The sequence below is a fragment of the Dendropsophus ebraccatus genome, chromosome 1, assembly GCF_027789765.1.
Source record: "Dendropsophus ebraccatus isolate aDenEbr1 chromosome 1, aDenEbr1.pat, whole genome shotgun sequence".
NCBI classification, from domain to species: domain Eukaryota; kingdom Metazoa; phylum Chordata; class Amphibia; order Anura; family Hylidae; genus Dendropsophus; species Dendropsophus ebraccatus.
The window spans coordinates 56,786,807-56,804,410 of NC_091454.1; the positions used below are offsets into that span (position 1 = coordinate 56,786,807).

Consider the following 17,604-nt stretch of genomic DNA (forward strand, 5'->3'; position numbering starts at 1 on the left):
ACTACGCATGCGTAATCCTGTAACTCACGCCCTGCTCCAACCCGAGCATGCGCAGTGCGTTTTATTTCCGGTCGCCATTCTGGTGTAGATAATGGCTTCTTGTAGCGTTTGCTTTGTCAGCATCTTTTCTGTGCGGTGTATGATACGGGAGAGAAGGACGAGAAGCAGCAGGTGCTAGTGGAGCGGGACGGAGCGCAGCTCTGTAGGTGAGAAGCTCTGATACCAGACAGGTGTGTGTGAGGGGTGGGAGAGCCTTATGGTGGCCGCTCGTCCTATGGTCACCGTAGTACTGCAGACCCCTGTGCTATGTGGTCAGTACAGGGACCTCCAGTGTTGCAGTGATGCAGCAGCCAGTCCCAGGCCTTGTGTATACAGGTGAGGCACCAGGACATCCACCGCACTCTGAGCGCCAACCCGTAGGTGCCTTATATTTCGTTGAGGTCCCTGCTGGTAAGTGTTTCTTAGTATCAGACCCCCCCCCCCCCCCCCCCCCCCCCCCCCCCCTTAACAATGGTTATATCTGGTCGGTTTACCAAGTGTGACCTGCTGAGGGGGGCTTATCACAGCGTACACATATGTATACTGCCGTCACCCTCTGTTACGGATGTGTCACCACCCTTTGGACGTCCTTATGTAAATCATTGGGAGATAATAGAACTGCTGAGCTGTGAATTTTCTCATTGTACTGGCCCTTACGGACGGGCTGTCGGCTGCATGATAACGATTGCCAGTCTAGCCGAGAACCTGTTATATGGAGCCATCATTGTCTTGTAATCCAGGGACAATGGCTTATTCATCAGCTGTTGGAAATGCACAACACCAGTCAGCCCCACACAATGGCATGGTTTGTGTATTTTATTGCTTACTTGCTATACAGGTATATAGACCTAACCTCTAAATACCACACAGTACATGGACTGAGGCTATGCGTCACAGCGCCATGATCATTTTTTGAAAGATGTTAATCAATGTATTCCTTGCCTAATGTTCTTCCATTTTTTCTTCTGGTCTCCAGGGGCCCTGCATGGACCACCTCCAGGATCTCTTCAGGGATTTCCTTGCACTATGTTCCAGGGTGACTCCTCTCATTCCATGTAATCCTCATTGCACTGTGGCCTGGTAAGACAGGGAATGTGTGTACAGTGAGCGTATCATTACATGGCTCACATGTGGGTAGATCTGTGGTTCTAGATTGTGAATGTCCATATGTATTTGTGTACTATGTATTATCTTCTTAAGCAATAAACAGATCCTTATTCTCACCAGGTAACAAGTATATTCTGGGATTCCATAGAAAAGCAGCATCTATAGTCACTGTTATGGCATCGAGACAACCTGATGTACCTGGTAACATAACTCTCTTCCTTTGCTTGGTTCTCCCCATCACGATGATAGACTTTTTATGTGAAAGCCATGATCAGCCTTTGCCCTGCGCTACCACACTAACAGAACATCATCATACCTAATTTATTTCACAAGAAATATGCTGCTTACACTGTTCCCTACAATGTATCAGTCTGGAGTTCAAGCTGTTTAGCTCACAGAGCGTTGCTTAGATTGTGCCTATATCTACTTCTCAGCTGAGAGCAGGAAAGGGTATCCATTCACTGACTGCAAACCTCTTCAGAATATTGAGGAATCAAAACAAAATATATTAAGAAATTGTAGAGAATCTCATTTTTACAGGGATTATAATTATTTACGGAAAACTAAAAAACTTTCCTTAAAGGACATGATTAGAAAAACATGGCTGCTTTCTTTCACAAACCTGGCCAGTTTGTGCCTGGTACTCAGCTTAGCCTCTTTTACTTAAAAAAATTATCATGTACAACGCATAGACAGGTGTGGCGCTGTTTTTGGAAGAAATCAGATGTGCTTTTCTAACCCTTAACAGCCCCTTCAAGATCTCCTGATTTGCTGCTCCTATGTCCTCATGACAACACTGCTTTGTTCTATCTTTGCCAGTTGTGTTAGTGTGCAGACACAGCAGTCACTAGTGATTCCCTATGTAGCAGACATCCCCTCGTAGTTGCTATCTTGTATTATAGTGTGGTGTGTTCAGAGAAGCCTGGATAGAAGCACTCCTGCCATTTGCTAATGCTTACACCTGTATTTATTTTTTTTCTTTGCCCACAGCTTTCTATAACTAAGTGATTTCTTGCGCTCTTCAGTGAGTTCTGCTTGTTTTATGTGCTTTTTGACTTTTTGCAATATTTTTTTTTATTTTGTCCACGTATATAACATGAAGCAGTCATTTCTTAGCATGTATGCTTTGCTCTGCTCCTTATCTTTCAAAGCTAGTTCACACACAGTCCCATCCTGGATATTCTCAATAATATAAATTTACCTTGGACTACATGCTGCCTTCTTGCATGCAGTGATCTGTCATCTGCATGATCTCTTTTTGTTCAGCCTGGACTTGCACACTTGTCACAGGCTTGCCATTGGGCCACTTGTGTGAACACTAGGGATCTCGGGTTAGGCTGTCTTACTAACGTTTTGCCCCAGCGGGAAAGTGAGGAGCAGATTTGTGTTGCTCTGTGTGCTGTGGAATTCTGAAGTGTCATAAAGTCTCTTGAATAACCAGAAGTAGTAGTTATTACATTGCTACGTCTTGGTCTAAACAACGTTTGCACATGAATATTTCCATCTTTTTGTTTCCTGTATTCTTACAACTTTTTAAGAAAACTTTGGTTGTCATGTGACATTATTTTAGGCTCCGCGTGGCTTTGGCTATTCAGTTTCCCATCAATTCAATAATGCTATAAATGAATTGTTGCCAGTTACACAGTAAACATGCATAAGGGTGTCTTTGGTTAAACATATGTAGTAAGTAGTTATTTGTCTTCAGCCATTGAGCACAGCTCAAGTGGGCTTCTAGGAAAAATGTCCCTACCTATTGGGATGCACCGTCGTGCTTTCAGCTATGACGATGCCCTGGAGGACACAGCACCAATGACGCCACCTCCATCGGATATGTGCAGTAACACCCTGTGGAGAGATCCTGTAATCCCAGAACGCAAATACCAGAAGCTGTCTAAGGTATGCTGGGGAGAGACACCATTATGTCCTGATTCAGTTTCTTCTGCCTAGCAATCTGCTGTTCCCTCGCATGTGAATTACATGTGCCTCTAGAGTATTAATGTGCCACGTTCATCATACAGGGGCTTCAAAAAAAGTGCTCAAAGTCAAGGTTGTGGGGATACTCTGCCTGGCATTCGTGGTCACAAGACAATAGTATATTGTGTGTATGGGGCTGTGGAGTTAGCAGGAATGTATCAATACAAAATCCAATATAAAACTTTTATTAAATACAAAACTTGGTGAATATTTCATAAGTGAGAAGAAACCCTAATGTCAGTTTTTCAGCAATAAATGTTACTATTATACATGAGCCATTTATGGGAAATTTTCTCCACAGCCCTGGCTATATGCCGTACTGAAGCATACCCTGTTCTTGGGATAGATCAGGTTACCATTCCCTAAGAGAAGTGGAAAAGAGCAACTTGATTCACCCCTTGCATTCATATGGCATAGTCTGCAGCTCAGAAAGATTGAGTTGCTCTTATTTTTAAAGCTATAGTGGTTGTTCTTTGTTAGAGGTGATGTGTGTGCAGTGAAATGATAGAATCCAGATATTTGATAAAATCCCGGGAAATGATCAAATGACTGAGCTGTTTCAACATTTCCCTGATTTAATCAAATCCCTGACCTCTTTCAGGGAAATGGTGGAATTTAATCATTTCCCCTACGACAAAATTTGTGTATTGCATTTCCTACTGCTCCACCCCAGCCTGTCTGCTCTACTCCCCGTCCTGCCTCCGCCGCCTCCTGCTCCCCCAGCCTGTCCACTTTGCTCCCCGTCTGGTCCGCCGCCATATGCCTGCCGGAAAGTGTGCCGCTCTTCTTGCCCCCTGTCCACCTCCGCTCCCGTCTGCCTCCGCCATGCCTGCTGGGAGGTCCCGGGAGGAGTTCTGGCGCCATCTTGGATCTCCTCCTCGCTGTCCGCCCCCTGCTGTGGTGCCTGCTGGGAGGTGACAGGATGCCGCCGGCGCACTATCATGGGCCTTCTGCTCCTGTGCTGTGGTGCCTGCCAGGAGGTATATCGTAGGGAGGGCGAATGATAGAATTCATACCTTCATTTTCTTGAAAGGAATCAGGGATTCAATCAAATCCCTGACTTTCTTCTGGGAAATGATGGCACGGCTCGGTCACTTCATCATTTCCCGAGATTTAATTCCTGGATTCCATCATTTCCCTGCAACATATATATATAAATTGGCTATGGACCTTGTGGATGGATCATGTTTTATAAAGGAAATGTTCTGTTATACATTCACGTTGCTTATTTATGCAGAATTGTTGAACAATATAGCTGTTATTCCAATGAATGGGCACAAGTGAGGTCATGGTTATTGATGATTACTGTGTATGGTCACCTCTCAATTACAGGCTATTAGAAGGGCGGTATATTTTAGGTATAAACAACCTGGTCTCTACATACAGAGCAGTATAGACATGCAGAAGGTTGTTTCTCTATTATTAGTCAAGGTATGAGAACAGATTTTTAGGCTATTAGCCACATGGGTAGAATTACATATCACTGAGTAGCCACAATAAAAATAGCAAAACTAAGCAGTGCAGTGTATATGGGGAAGGAGAAGCAAGAGGCCGCCAATCAGTGTCCATCCCCCTTTCCCAAACCTATGTCTATTCAGCTGTTGCAAAGCTTCAATTTCCATCATGACCTAACATCTAAAGGTTATCAGGATATTCTGGGAGTTGTAGTGCTGGAACAGCTGCCTGGGGAACACAAGTTGTTAGATTCTCGACTGCATAAAAACCAGGTTTAGACCATGTAACATTTTGTGTACTGGTAATAAGTTTCCTTTCACAAAGCACAGTTTGTACAATAGCTAATAGGAGTGCTAACAATCCATTTAACCCACACCACTGTTGCATGTGGATTTTGGCACTGCTATTCTTAAACTTACATAAACGTGAATATAACTATTTAAGGTCCATTCACACATACAGCATCTGTAGCAGATTTAATCATCAATTAAACATCAATGTAACCAAATTATTAAATCTGTTGCAGATCCTCTGTGTATGACTAGACTCTGAAAGGTTTTCCCTGTGTTACAACGTTTAGTAGTTATCATGCATAGTTCAAGTGAAAGTCAGGGATTGTCCAGGATTAGAAAGCCAGGGCTGCCTTGATCCAGAAAGGGCACCATAGCCATCGAAAATCTTTCAAATCAACTGGTGTCAGAAAGTTATAAAGATTTGTAATTTACTTCTATTAAAAAAATCTCAAGTCTTCCCATTAGCTGCTGTATGTCCTGCAGGAAATGTTTTATTTTCAGTCTGACACAGCGCTCTCTGCTGACGTCTGTGGCCAAGACAGGAACTGTCCAGAGCAGGAGAGGTTTTGTATGGGGATTCATATAAAACCGAGACAGAGTTCCTGTCTTGGCCAGAGATGTCAGAAGAGAGCACTGTGTCAGTCTGAAAATAAAACATTTCCTGCAGGACATTTAGTAGCTACTAAGTATGGGAAGACTTGAGATTTTTTAATAGAAGTAAATTACAAATCTATATAACTTTCTGATATCAGTTGATTTGAAAGAAAAATATTTTCACTGGACAACCCCTTTAAGAAGATGGCAGCAATGTTTTTCTAGCCTTAGACAAACCCCTTAAAGTGACTTAACAAAGTAAGATGATTAAAGATAAAAAAAAAAACTAACTTTTTTTTTTTGTGCTGTTTCCTCCCCCCCCCCTCTCATAATCCAATCCCATTCTGTAACCCTTCACATTGTCCACCCTCTTTGAGCAGGTTGAGGATGGGGATAATAGCATGCCCCCACCTGCTTTGCCCAAATCCACCTCTGTTGAGAAGGTCCCTGTGGTGAAAGCCAAAGCAACCTCTGTCATCATGAACTCTCTTATAACAAGTAAGGTCGTCTTCTCTTTGCTTATATAAAGTCTTCCATAGAATAGTGTGTTTATGAGGGAAAGTATAGTCATTTGTATACACAGGGATCACTTATTAATGTAACATAAACAAATACAGGGATCATACTTTGTGCTAACCAACTGCTGCAAATGGATCTAGGGGCCCAGAAGTGACCACACCATGAGTTCACCTCGGCTTGGAAAATGAAGAATTACCAATATCTTTAGTTAAAACTGCTTAGAGGGGTGGAGATTCTTTACCGTTGCCATACAGTGCTCATGATAATACTGTAGGATGCGTCCACTGCTAAAGCAAAGACGTTAGGTTTGTTGCAGGAAGCTAAACATTGGCTTGGTATAGATGACGGGGATTGTTTCTGCGGCGTGTGTGAATTTTTGAAAGCTTCATTCAAATGAATGGGAAAGTCATGGACTTTCAGCGCGCGTCAGTAATTTTCCAGCCTCTGTACCCACATACATCATGATGATTTCCTCAGCGTCTTTACGCTACATGCAGAGGCTTGTTAATTACTGAGGTTAGCAGAGGCAAGAAGAGGTGTAGGCGATCCCAGTGTTTATGTGGAACATACTGCTGATTCTCTGAGGAGTTGTATATGTTGATGTGGCCGCTCCGATACATCTTACCATGGTGAGTTATAGTAACCTCTGTTTTACGCATGTTGGGTGAATTTATCTGTACAATGAAATGTTCAGTATAAAGAGGTTCTTATGTTTAAAAATATTTCATACAACTGACTTTTTGCCTATTGATCTGGAATTGTATTTTTATTTTATCGTATTATACTTGGTGCCCCTTGAGTACATTTCTTGTCATTTATTTGTACAAAGTTTGTTGCATTTGCAAGTATTATTTGAGATATATTATAAACGTTGTTGCCCATAGCAACTAATCAAACGTTCATTACATATTCTGCTCAGGCAAAATGACAGCTGTGCTCCAGATGGTTGCTAGTATTTCAGACAGTCTTCATATGTAATGTTTTTTTTTTTTAGAAAGATCACTTTTTGTTTGCTGCACTTAATTTTTTTTTTCTTTTGTGTGCAACCAGATGTGTGCTAAAAGCCAACAGTGGAAAATGTACAACGCTGTACGGATCACTTATAACAGTGACCTAATGGTTACAGCCAAACATTGCGCACCTCTAACCCCGCTGCGGGGAGAGTCTCTGACATTATTAGTGACATCAGAAGGTGCCATGGTAACTGCTGTGATGCATACTTATCTATTTAAAGAGTACTTGTTAAAAATTTTTGGCATGTCAAGTTATTGGCAGCAATGGGTCTCAATGCCAAGACCTGCTGCAATCAGGGGAGAGAGCGCGGTGGACTGGCGATCCACTCCCTGGTCACCCATCCGACTTTTTAGACTATAATAAGGTGTAACTATCACAATTGGGCAGCAAGCAGGGTGTTGATTGTATGGCGGCCGTGCTATTTCCCCAGCTATATCTCCTGATCACAGCATGTCTTAGCAGTGAAACCCACTGCAATCAATACATTTTGACATGCCTGATATGTCAAGTTGTTTTAATGACTGTGACTTTTTAAGAATTGTGACAGGAAAGTTAGTTTTTCTGTCGCAGCACCAGATCAGGCTTATTCTGTTTGCAAGGATGTGCTGTTACGTTGAAGGCGGTACAAATAAAGATAAGTCTTTTGGTACAGGGACCAGGTCACATATTTGGGATGGATGGGAAGGGGTTAAGTGCGTTGTTGCTTTGAGGCCAGGGTGATCAGATAAGCTGGCGTCTTCTAGTAAATGTCAGCAGGTTGTTCTTCTGCCATCTGTTCTTGTTTACAGTGAGTAAAGTGAAGACGCTGCAAGATTTGCTTTATAATTTATTAGAAGTACCCTGGATTCTTGATATTTAGTATAAACTGAGGCTGCTTTATCTGCAACATATAGATGACTAGAACAGGCTAAGAAATCTAGTCCACTATTGCGGGAGAGGAGGTGTTTATTTCTACTGGTTTGTCTCTATTTGCAGCAGTTGGGATAGTACAACTATCATACCATCATTTACCTTAGTCTCTAACCTGAACAAACACTAACTATTGACTACACTGAAATAGTAACAAAATCTAGCTACTACATCCGCAAACACTTGGCACTCCTCAAACTAGTGAATAAGGGGAAAAATCAAGGATCTGTGGCCTCTACTGTTCTGTCTGTTTAGTGTATTCTTGTATTCCTCATGAAGTAACACATCTGCAACATCTCTCCCTAGGCTGTCTCACATTACAATTTGCCAACGTCTTATGTATATGCTGACATCTTCTTAAAATGGAAAGTACGAGCCCTATTAACTTTAATAGCCTACGAGTAATTAAAGGGGTACTCCAGTGATTTATATATATATATATATATATATTATACACACACACACAAATCAGCTTGTGTCAGAGATATAGATTTAACATCCACTTCTATTTAAAAAAAAATCTCTAGTCTTACAGCAGCTAAGTACTGGATGTCCTGTAGGAAGTGTTTTCTTTCTAGTCTGACACTGAGATAATAAGAACGGTTTGTAGAAAGCCTGTACTGCTCTGGACAGTTTCTGACACAGGTGGTGGCAGCAGAGAGCACTGACTAGAAAGAAAACTCAACTTCCTGTAGGGCAAATAACAGCCCTTAGAATTTTTTTTTTGCCAGGGTACCCCTTTAATGTAGGGACTACATTTGGGTCATTTTAGTTTTTTTTGACTCTAGGCCCAAATATGTAAAGGTCTGGAAAATGACATAAATGTAGTCATTAGCAGACAACATTTAGGCCATTGGGATCAATAGGGCCCATTTTTGCATCCTTCTACTTACCATTTTTATAGGATAGCAACATACTTGGGAATTCTCAAATCATACTGTGATCCCAGCCAGGATGTATTGTTCTGTTATTCCTCCTGGAAGTGTAAAAATAGACAACTGGGCTTTTACCATTTACCTTTTTCAGGGGAGTGTGTCTACACCTCAGCACTGTTGCAGATTGTATAGGGACACTCATACTAGTTCTAGGAAGAGGTATTTCATGTGGAATATAGGGAACAAGGTCAGGAGAGGCCACTGTGTAATGTTCTGAGAGCAGTGCATTATGGGATTCTGATGACTGCACATACATAAGCTACGGGATAAAACTCCTAATTTATATAAAATAAGACCTTGTTTTCTAACTCTTTGACATTTCATGTGGGTTTACACTGCATCTTGGTGTCAGCCTGGTGAAATGTCAGAGGAGGGGGGAGCGTTCCAGCCTGATGCCACGTTACATTGTTATGAGTACTAGTGCATTGTCCAGTATGCCTGTGCATTGTTGCTATGATGGAGGAGTGAGGCTCCGGTCAGTCTCTGGCTTTGGCACCCGCTTGAAAGCTGTGTGTGCAAATGTCTCCCATTTCAGAGCATACACAGGAGAGCATTCAGCGATTCGAGCAGCAAGCCGGTCTCAGGGATGCTGGCTATACTCCACACAAGGGGCTTACTGCTGAAGAGACCAAATACCATCGCGTGGCGGAGGCCCTGCATGTAAGACTTGGAGCTTGCTCACTAGCCCTTACTTATATTCTGTGTTCCTCCCCTTACCTGCTGTTCTATCCATGTATTGATGTGAATACGGTCTTTGCTTTGCTGATTCCTCGTTCCTCCCCTGTAATGATTACTGTGCTGTATTTGCTTGTGTGTGTGTGTGTGTGTGTGTGTGTGTGTGTATATATATATATATATATATATATATATATATGTCAGTAGTAGACTATGTCCAGAGTGTAGCTGTCCTGTTCTATGCATTTATAGGAAGTCTGCCAGCAGTTCTGAGCCATGAAAACTGCTGACAGCCTATATAGAGGTTGGGGAATGATACCTGCGGTTTCTATCATGCAACATGTAAGACCGAGAGTGTTTGTTGTGGCTACTTCCATGGCTGGTGCACAGGGCTCCCTGTATTTAGTTTCCATGGCCCCTCCTGAGCTAGGATTGACGAGGACTGATTGTTCTAGCTTCCAATCAGGAGACCACTAGCATTGTCATTTATGGCAGAGAGGAAGGGCCAGGGAAGCTTTCTAGAGTGCTTAGGGCAACTGGGCATCACCATGGCGGATGGGAGATCAAACACTATTTAATAAAATAAAAAGTTTTTGTGGGTGTGTTCTCTCCCCCTTCCCCCCCCCCCCCCCCCAACACAGAGCTGTTTTGTATAGTGTTATCATATGGGTTGTGGTAATGTGGGTTTTTTTTTAACACATGCAGATTTAAAATGACTTAATGGAATCTTGTGATTGCTAATATGCTTTGGTATACTGTGTATATACTAAAGAATTATTAAAGGGGTATTCCCATCTAGAGAAGTTATGCCCTATACACAGGATGGGTGATAAGACCTGCGATCTCTATTTCAGGGCCTCTAAAATCCTTGCTGATTGGAGCTCTGTTTATGAGAAATTTTGGCGTCCCTGTGCTGGAGATTGCAGGGGTCCAACTGCTGGCGTCCCCCACAATCTTAAGGCCCTATTCCACCGACAGATCTGATGACAGATTATCTGCCAAAGATTTGAAGCCTAATGGTGCGTTTACACTGAGAGATTTATCTGACAGATCTTTAAAGCCAAAGCCAGGAACAGACTATAAACAGGGATCTGGTCATAAAGGAAAGACTGGGATCTATCCTCTTTTCAAATCCATTCCTGGCTTTGGCTTCCAAAATTTGTCAGATAAATCTGTCTGTGTAAACGCACCAAAACCCAGAAGTGGATTTGAAAAGAGGAGAAATCCAGTCTTTCCTTTATAACCTGTTCTCTGATTATAGTCTGTTCCTGGGTTTGGCTTCAAATCTTTGGCAGATAATCTGTCGTCAGATCTGTTGGTGGAATAGGGCCTAGTTATGCCCTGTCCTGTGGATGTGACATAACTACTCCTGATTGGAATCTGTCTTCTCTATTTGTTGCCGAGGGCTGCGGCCTTGTGTTGAGCAGATCTGTAATTGTTTGGGTTTGGCAATGTTGTAAATGCTGTATCCATGTTTCCTGACAGCCCTAGGGCAGCATCTAACTTCTGCAGCTGCAGGAAATCAACCGCTGAGTGTTCAGGTGATGCTGCGTAATCCAAACACTTTAACAGATCTGCTCCACGCTACTGCAGACACCATTAGATAGCTGTTAAGGTATGACGGCAAAATACCTTTTCTTGAGCTAATGGTAGCTGCCAAACTTATTTTAGTTCTTTGCAGCTAAGTAGTCATAACTTAGCTGCTTGGGTGTCAGAGCCTCTTTTGCACTCGCCTCTCAGCACCTTCCTTGACAGGCATATAAATCCTGTACATCGGTCTGGGGTAGAGTGAACTAGTGTGCTGGGTGGTGGCACTTGAGCTTGACGCCACATCCTTGACACTTCGTAGCAGCCAGAATTATAAGATTGCCTTTTTATTTTGCAGCCATCAGCTTCTGTAAAGGTAGTTTTCTTCTAGACCCTAACAGCCAACCAACCCTTGACCTGAAAGCCTAAATTAATTTCTTTTTGCAAGTCTGATAATTCACCCATGACAACAATGAAAGGACATGTGTGCAGACAGTCTATCACACCTTATATACCCACCAAGCCAGAGCATGAGACGTGGCTTTTCATGCGCTGCTGACATTGAAATTAGGTAACGGTCATTATAATGTGACCCTACATATAAATATTATATACAGCACTGTGTAAGGAAATGAACACTCATGCCTTCAGTGATTGGTCAGTTAATAGCCAGGATTCGAATACCTCTAATCCTGGTTGTTGCGTCCTAGTTCCTGTACCGTCACTGGGTATAACTGTGCATCCATTCACAGATGGGATGCACAATGGCGAGAGAAGGGGCTATAGGACTGACATCGCCCCTAAATCCTAGATGTGTATTACAGTCCACTCCGGTGCACAAGGCTTTAGTGTACAGTCTGGTAGCTGCAAGGCTTCCTATAGTTAATATTACATAAGAGCGGTTCTAGGAAGGGAGTGCTTGTAGTTGAAATGATTGCATTGTGTAAACCTTTTTGGAAATGTTCCCATCCTTCCAGAACAGTTTGTTTTTGCCAGCATGTTCTTCTATAGACACATAGCATATAGGTCATGAGTTTAATCATATGCCTGGTACTTCATGCTTCCAGCATGTCCTTGTCCTGGTAGAATGTAGGTCACAGTGTTATTAATATACCTGGAACTTTATGCTTCCATAGTAAATGGGATTATTGGTCTCTAGTATTACATGTTTCCTTTTGGGCACTGCCAGGACTGAAAACATAGATTATGGACAGCAAAAGACCAGAGGGTCTGTCTAATCTGCCCCTTCTCTTAGGACAAAGCCTGCACTAGCCAGCAGTTTTGTATAGTTGGACTCTTCTTAGACTAAAACTTGACAGCAAGTGTAATTCTTATTGGCTGCAGGATATATATTGGGCCTAAGCTTATCAGTGTTTGTCAATGGGGAAATAGCGGCCTCCTTAAATGTTCAGTAACCCAAATAATGTGTACTGTTTATCACAGATCCTCTGTCGCTCTGTATGGGGGTTTATGGAAACCTCTTAGAAGCTACATCCTAAAAGGGATTACTCCATTACCAAAGTTTTCTTAGCCACAGGATGGCAAATAGTAAGCTGATTGGTGGGGGTCTGATCCCCACCGATCCAGAGGTCATGTGTATAGATCTTGGGATAACCCCTTTAATAACTTTTAATAATTACATTGGATGAGCTTTGTGCTGGTGATCAGTACATCAGATAGGGCTGTAAAGGCTGTGGTAGATGGCTAGCCTGATCATGGCCGTCACAAGGGCACGGCCTTCCTGTTACTGATGCTGAACCTGGTCTCAGGCTGTCTCTGTGCCATACCTATATAAGAAGCCAAATGTAGAAAATGTGATGGGCTAAAATATATTGTATTTGAATGCTCAGTTTTTCACACAATTGGAGCCTTTGTTTCTTTACACTTTAAATATATCATTCGCTTTCCCCTTAACAGAAGCTGAAAATGCAAACCGGAGACTCTAGTGAGGAGAAGCAAAGTTCATCGGCGCAGTCCACTCCTTGCAGCACTCCTAGTTCCTCCCCTAAGCAGATGCGCAGGTAATGTGTCCTAGATGATCCTACCAAGGCAATGTGTAATAATACCACTCCATTCCACAGCCAGAATATATAGAGTAGATCTTGGTATCATAAGGCACAAAAAGTTGCAAATGTTGACTCTTCTAGGTGCTATATTTGAGAAGTTTTAAAATTCTTGGTTCTATATTGCTGTGTGGAAGAGGGGAAGCTGCAAGGGACAAGGATGCTCTCCCCTGTGTAACCTCCAGTACCCATGGGCCTATAGGAACTTAAAAGGTATGTTCATACTGAGCAAATGGGGTGGAATTCCGCAGCGGAACTCTGTCCCATTTTGCTCAGTGTGAACATACCCTTAGTGAGTAACGGGAGTATGTGTCCTAATCATGACATGTATGGACTTAGATATTTCCGGCGTCTGTATTGTGAAAGTGTACATCAGTTCCTGTATGAGTTCTGTGTATCTGGCATTTTTATTAGGATGTGTCCCAGGCTCTCCTTGGGTAAGACACTTGTGGCTATCATTGCATAAAGGGGTTTGTGGTGGTCTGGCTATGTCTGATCCAAGTAATTCTAGTTCTCACAACAGAAATCTGTCAGGTCCAAACTAGCAACACTTTTAGGTCAAGGAGACACACAATACCTTTTCATATATCTAGAAACACACGTTCCAATGGGTATCAGCAATAAATTGTCACCAAGGGGTCTATTCCTTTACCCCTGTATCCTTATTAACCCAATAAAAAATCTCCAATAAAAAGCCTATTTTATAAGACATATATTATACAAGAAAAGCAAAACCAAGGCTTTCAGCTGAAATTCATAGTTTAATTTTCACATAAAAGTTAAAAACCACATATCTCATATAAAAACAAGTTTACAAAAGGTTATGAAAAAAATGGCGTCCTACAAACACACTGCTTTTGATCATGGAATATAAAAATATAAAATCCTCTATTATCTGGAGTCAATATGTGTGTTACTGTCTCTAATACATCGTAGCAGGCCTCCCAAAATTGGACTAAAAATTAATTAATTCTGGCCGCTATCTATAGACACATCTAAAAACACAATCTTAGCCGATCATATTGACTCACCCATGGCAGTGTGGTAGTGGTCAAGCACTACCACACTGCCATGGGTGAGTCAATATGATCGGCTAAGATTGTGTTTTTAGATGTGTCTATAGATAGCGGCCAGAATTAATTAATTTTTAGTCCAATTTTGGGAGGCCTGCTACGATGTATTAGAGACAGTAACACACATATTGACTCCAGATAATAGAGGATTTTATATTTTTATATTCCATGATCAAAAGCAGTGTGTTTGTAGGACGCCATTTTTTTCATAACCTTTTGTAAACTTGTTTTTATATGAGATATGTGGTTTTTAACTCTTTTCATATATCTGCAGTGCAAAGAGTCAAAGAAGCTTTCCCATTGTAATGCCTCCTTGTCCTTTCATACCTATCCTTGGGGAAAGCCTTTCTGAAACTTTGCACAAGAAGATAAAAGCATTTTTCTACATTCTGGAAGCAGACAGATCTATGAAAGGTACTGTGTGTCCTAACAGTGTCAGCAGCGTATAACATGAATTGCAGCTCTCTTAACCTGTTAGACATTGGTTCTGGTTGTTGCTTGTTTTTCACTCTATTTTTGTTTTGCACAGGTCGTGGTTCAGTCAGGGTTCCACTACATCTCTCCCTGGTGGTGAATACCAGAGCTCTGATGCAGATAAATGGAGCATGTTTGGTCCCCGTACTGTGCAGAAATCTACCACAGACCCAGGTAAAGTCTGGCCATGTAGGCCAAATCCTGCTCCAATTCTAAATGGCATGTTGTTGTATCACTTCCTGATATTTTATGCCTCCTATAGGTGGTTTTACTGTCCAGTCATACAAAGGTGCTCAAAAGCCAACCCCCATGGAACTGATGCGTGCTCAGGCTAATAGAATAGGAGATGATCCACTTACATTCAAACCACCCAAGATGGACTTGCCACCAATGGCATCGGACAATAAGAAGGTTAACCGAGGCCACAATCTGAAGCCACGGGATATGAACATACTCACACCCACTGGCTTTTAAGATGCACATTTCTGTCTCATTTCAAAAATTCCATTTTCTTTTGTAGACCTCCCATTTCATGCATGACACAGGTCCCTCACAAGGAAGGATACCAGGGAACTAGTTCTGTTCTTTACTCATGTTGTGGACTTTCATTATGCCTTTTGATGTTTTGTATAGGAGGACTAATCTGTTTAACCCCTATCTCCTCCCCCACCCCACAGAAGCTAGGTCTGTTTGGAAACCTTTACCTCTATGCATTCATGTGTTGCGATTTGAGTTGGTGAAATGTATAGCTGCACATTAGAATGCAAAACTGAATCTGCTCACGGTTGTTAGATTTCTCAACATATATAAGGGATCCCACCTATGTCATCTTATACAAAGTAAAGTTTCTATTTCTTATCCTGCATCATATTGTGAAGACCTCACCGATGATCAGCTGCAATAAAAAGCACGAGAAAGTATAATGAATTTTGGAGCTTTCTATAGAATATTTATATAATGTATATATAATACTGCACATAAGGCGTTTAACTATTGGCACGTGATGCAGCTGGCTCCGCAAACTATTATTTTTTGTTTGCTTTCAATAATGTTGGCACATGCAGACTTCATGGCATTTTTGCATTCCATTTTAAGAAGATTGCTCCCTGAAGGTCTATTGGTATTAATTTATTTTTATGTATATTGTGTGTGCTGCTTATGTATTGTGCCCTGTTTTATGGTTTAAAATAAATCTGAAATAAGGCTTCTGTTGTGGTCTACAAGTAGTTGCATGTTTATAGGACTGTAGTACAAGATGGGTGCTGCTGCCAATGAGACACTCTGGTGAATGGGTAGAAGAAAGCATTGTGGTGGTAGGATCACTTTTGTGTTTCTGTTAAAGATAGAAAGCTTAGTATGCTGAAATTACTAACATGATGGTGCTTCTAGCAACTGTTGCTATATTTTGAACCCCTCACGGCAAGTGAGATGCATGTAAAATTACGTTAATGATTTTTAGAGTTGTGTGTAATGCAAATAACCTGTCACTTTTGTGTGTTTGAGTCAGAGCTCCCACTGAAGACAAAAGGCCCTTAAGGGCTTGCTACTCACTGGCAAGGCAATGTCCTAATGGAGAGTTCTTTTCTTTTTGCATAATCTACCAGAGTACACTAATGTTTATTGGTGGAATAACCCTTTCAATGGCCTAAGATGCAGATGTAATGTTTAGAGTGTGTTAAAGGGGTTATCCAGGCAGAAAAGAGTAAACCTGGCGGAGTTCCACATGTCAATACTTTTAAGCAGAGAGAAGGCATGAGTGTCCTTCCATAGACTGCCGAAATATCTAACTTGATGAGCCCTACAGGTATAAATGTTGAATTTTAAACCAGACTCCTGCTCGGTCTGCATTTGGTGAAAATAAACTGAACCAGACAGACAGTGGACGATATGGTGAGGAATAAACATCTGTGTTCTCTGAAAGTTTCCCCAAGGCTCTCTAGAGCAGTGCTTCTCAAAGTGTGAGGCGCCCCCTTGTTGTAGGTGAGGCTCAGCTGAGGAACCAGTTATCACAAAGTAACTATGATCTGCACAGTCCTTTTGCTGTTTGGCGAAGTCTCAATTTTAGCAACATTAATTTATTTTGTACTTTTATTAGTATATAGAGTTTGGGAGATGGGTGAAAGCTAGCCTTAGCATTATTTTCAGCTTTTAAATGGACTTTTACCATAGATGGTGAGGCCCAGGCATTGCCTTGGTCTGCTGGGTGAGGCTTCACTAGAAAAAGTTTGAGAAGCACTGCTCTAGAGGACATGGAAGCACCACCAGTCTGCAGTGTTATGTCTTCTGAATCCTCCATGAGACCTAGGTCAATGGCTTATGCATTGTCCCAGGCTAATCTCAAAATGAGCAATCTCATCAATGCTAGAGTGGTGAAATAGGGATCTCTGTGGCAGCAAACCCCACTTCAGCTCCATCTCTGCACTGGATAGACTTTGTACTTGCTGTATGGAAGATGCTTTAAGGTGGCTACATAATAATTCATCTTACCATGATCTCTGTCGTCCTCCCCATAGACAGGAATGTTCGGTACAGCAGAACATTCCTATGTTCTCTTTGGGGAATGGGTAAGGCAGCCAGGATAAACTGGTGACAGCTTCTCTCAAGAACAATGGAGTCAGGTAATGATTTTGTCAGAGCCCTGTATTGAGAGCTAAACTGCAGCGTATTTCCTTTGTCTTCTATAGCAGAATATATTTCTTTTGGCAATAGAAACCTCAGTGTGAAGGTATTGCAGACTGCTTCCTTGTGTTTACGTATTGACAAATATGAGTTTATCATCGCTTACCTGGTTATCCCAGAATTCATAGTACACACAGGGTTACCTAACTGAAGCATATCGGCCAAATGCAGTATGTACATTAGCCCATCCATATAAAAAAAAAAAAAATGCCTCTTAAAAAGGACAACTCCGGCAAAACATTTTTTTGGCTTATTTAACACACATTACAAAGTT

General features: G+C 41.8%; 1 protein-coding gene across 1 annotated transcript; it reads left to right on the forward strand.

The window, feature by feature from the left end:
• The first annotated feature begins 21 nt into the window (after positions 1-21).
• Positions 22-15,855, forward strand: KIAA1191 (KIAA1191 ortholog). The gene is made up of 9 exons (XM_069971416.1): positions 22-206; positions 1,016-1,119; positions 1,267-1,347; positions 2,852-3,042; positions 5,843-5,960; positions 9,375-9,499; positions 12,959-13,062; positions 14,707-14,825; positions 14,914-15,855. Exons 3-9 carry the CDS (start codon positions 1,320-1,322, stop codon positions 15,123-15,125), a joined length of 897 nt encoding a protein of 298 aa, XP_069827517.1. The 5' UTR covers positions 22-206; positions 1,016-1,119; positions 1,267-1,319; the 3' UTR covers positions 15,126-15,855.
• Positions 15,856-17,604: the final 1,749 nt, after the last annotated feature.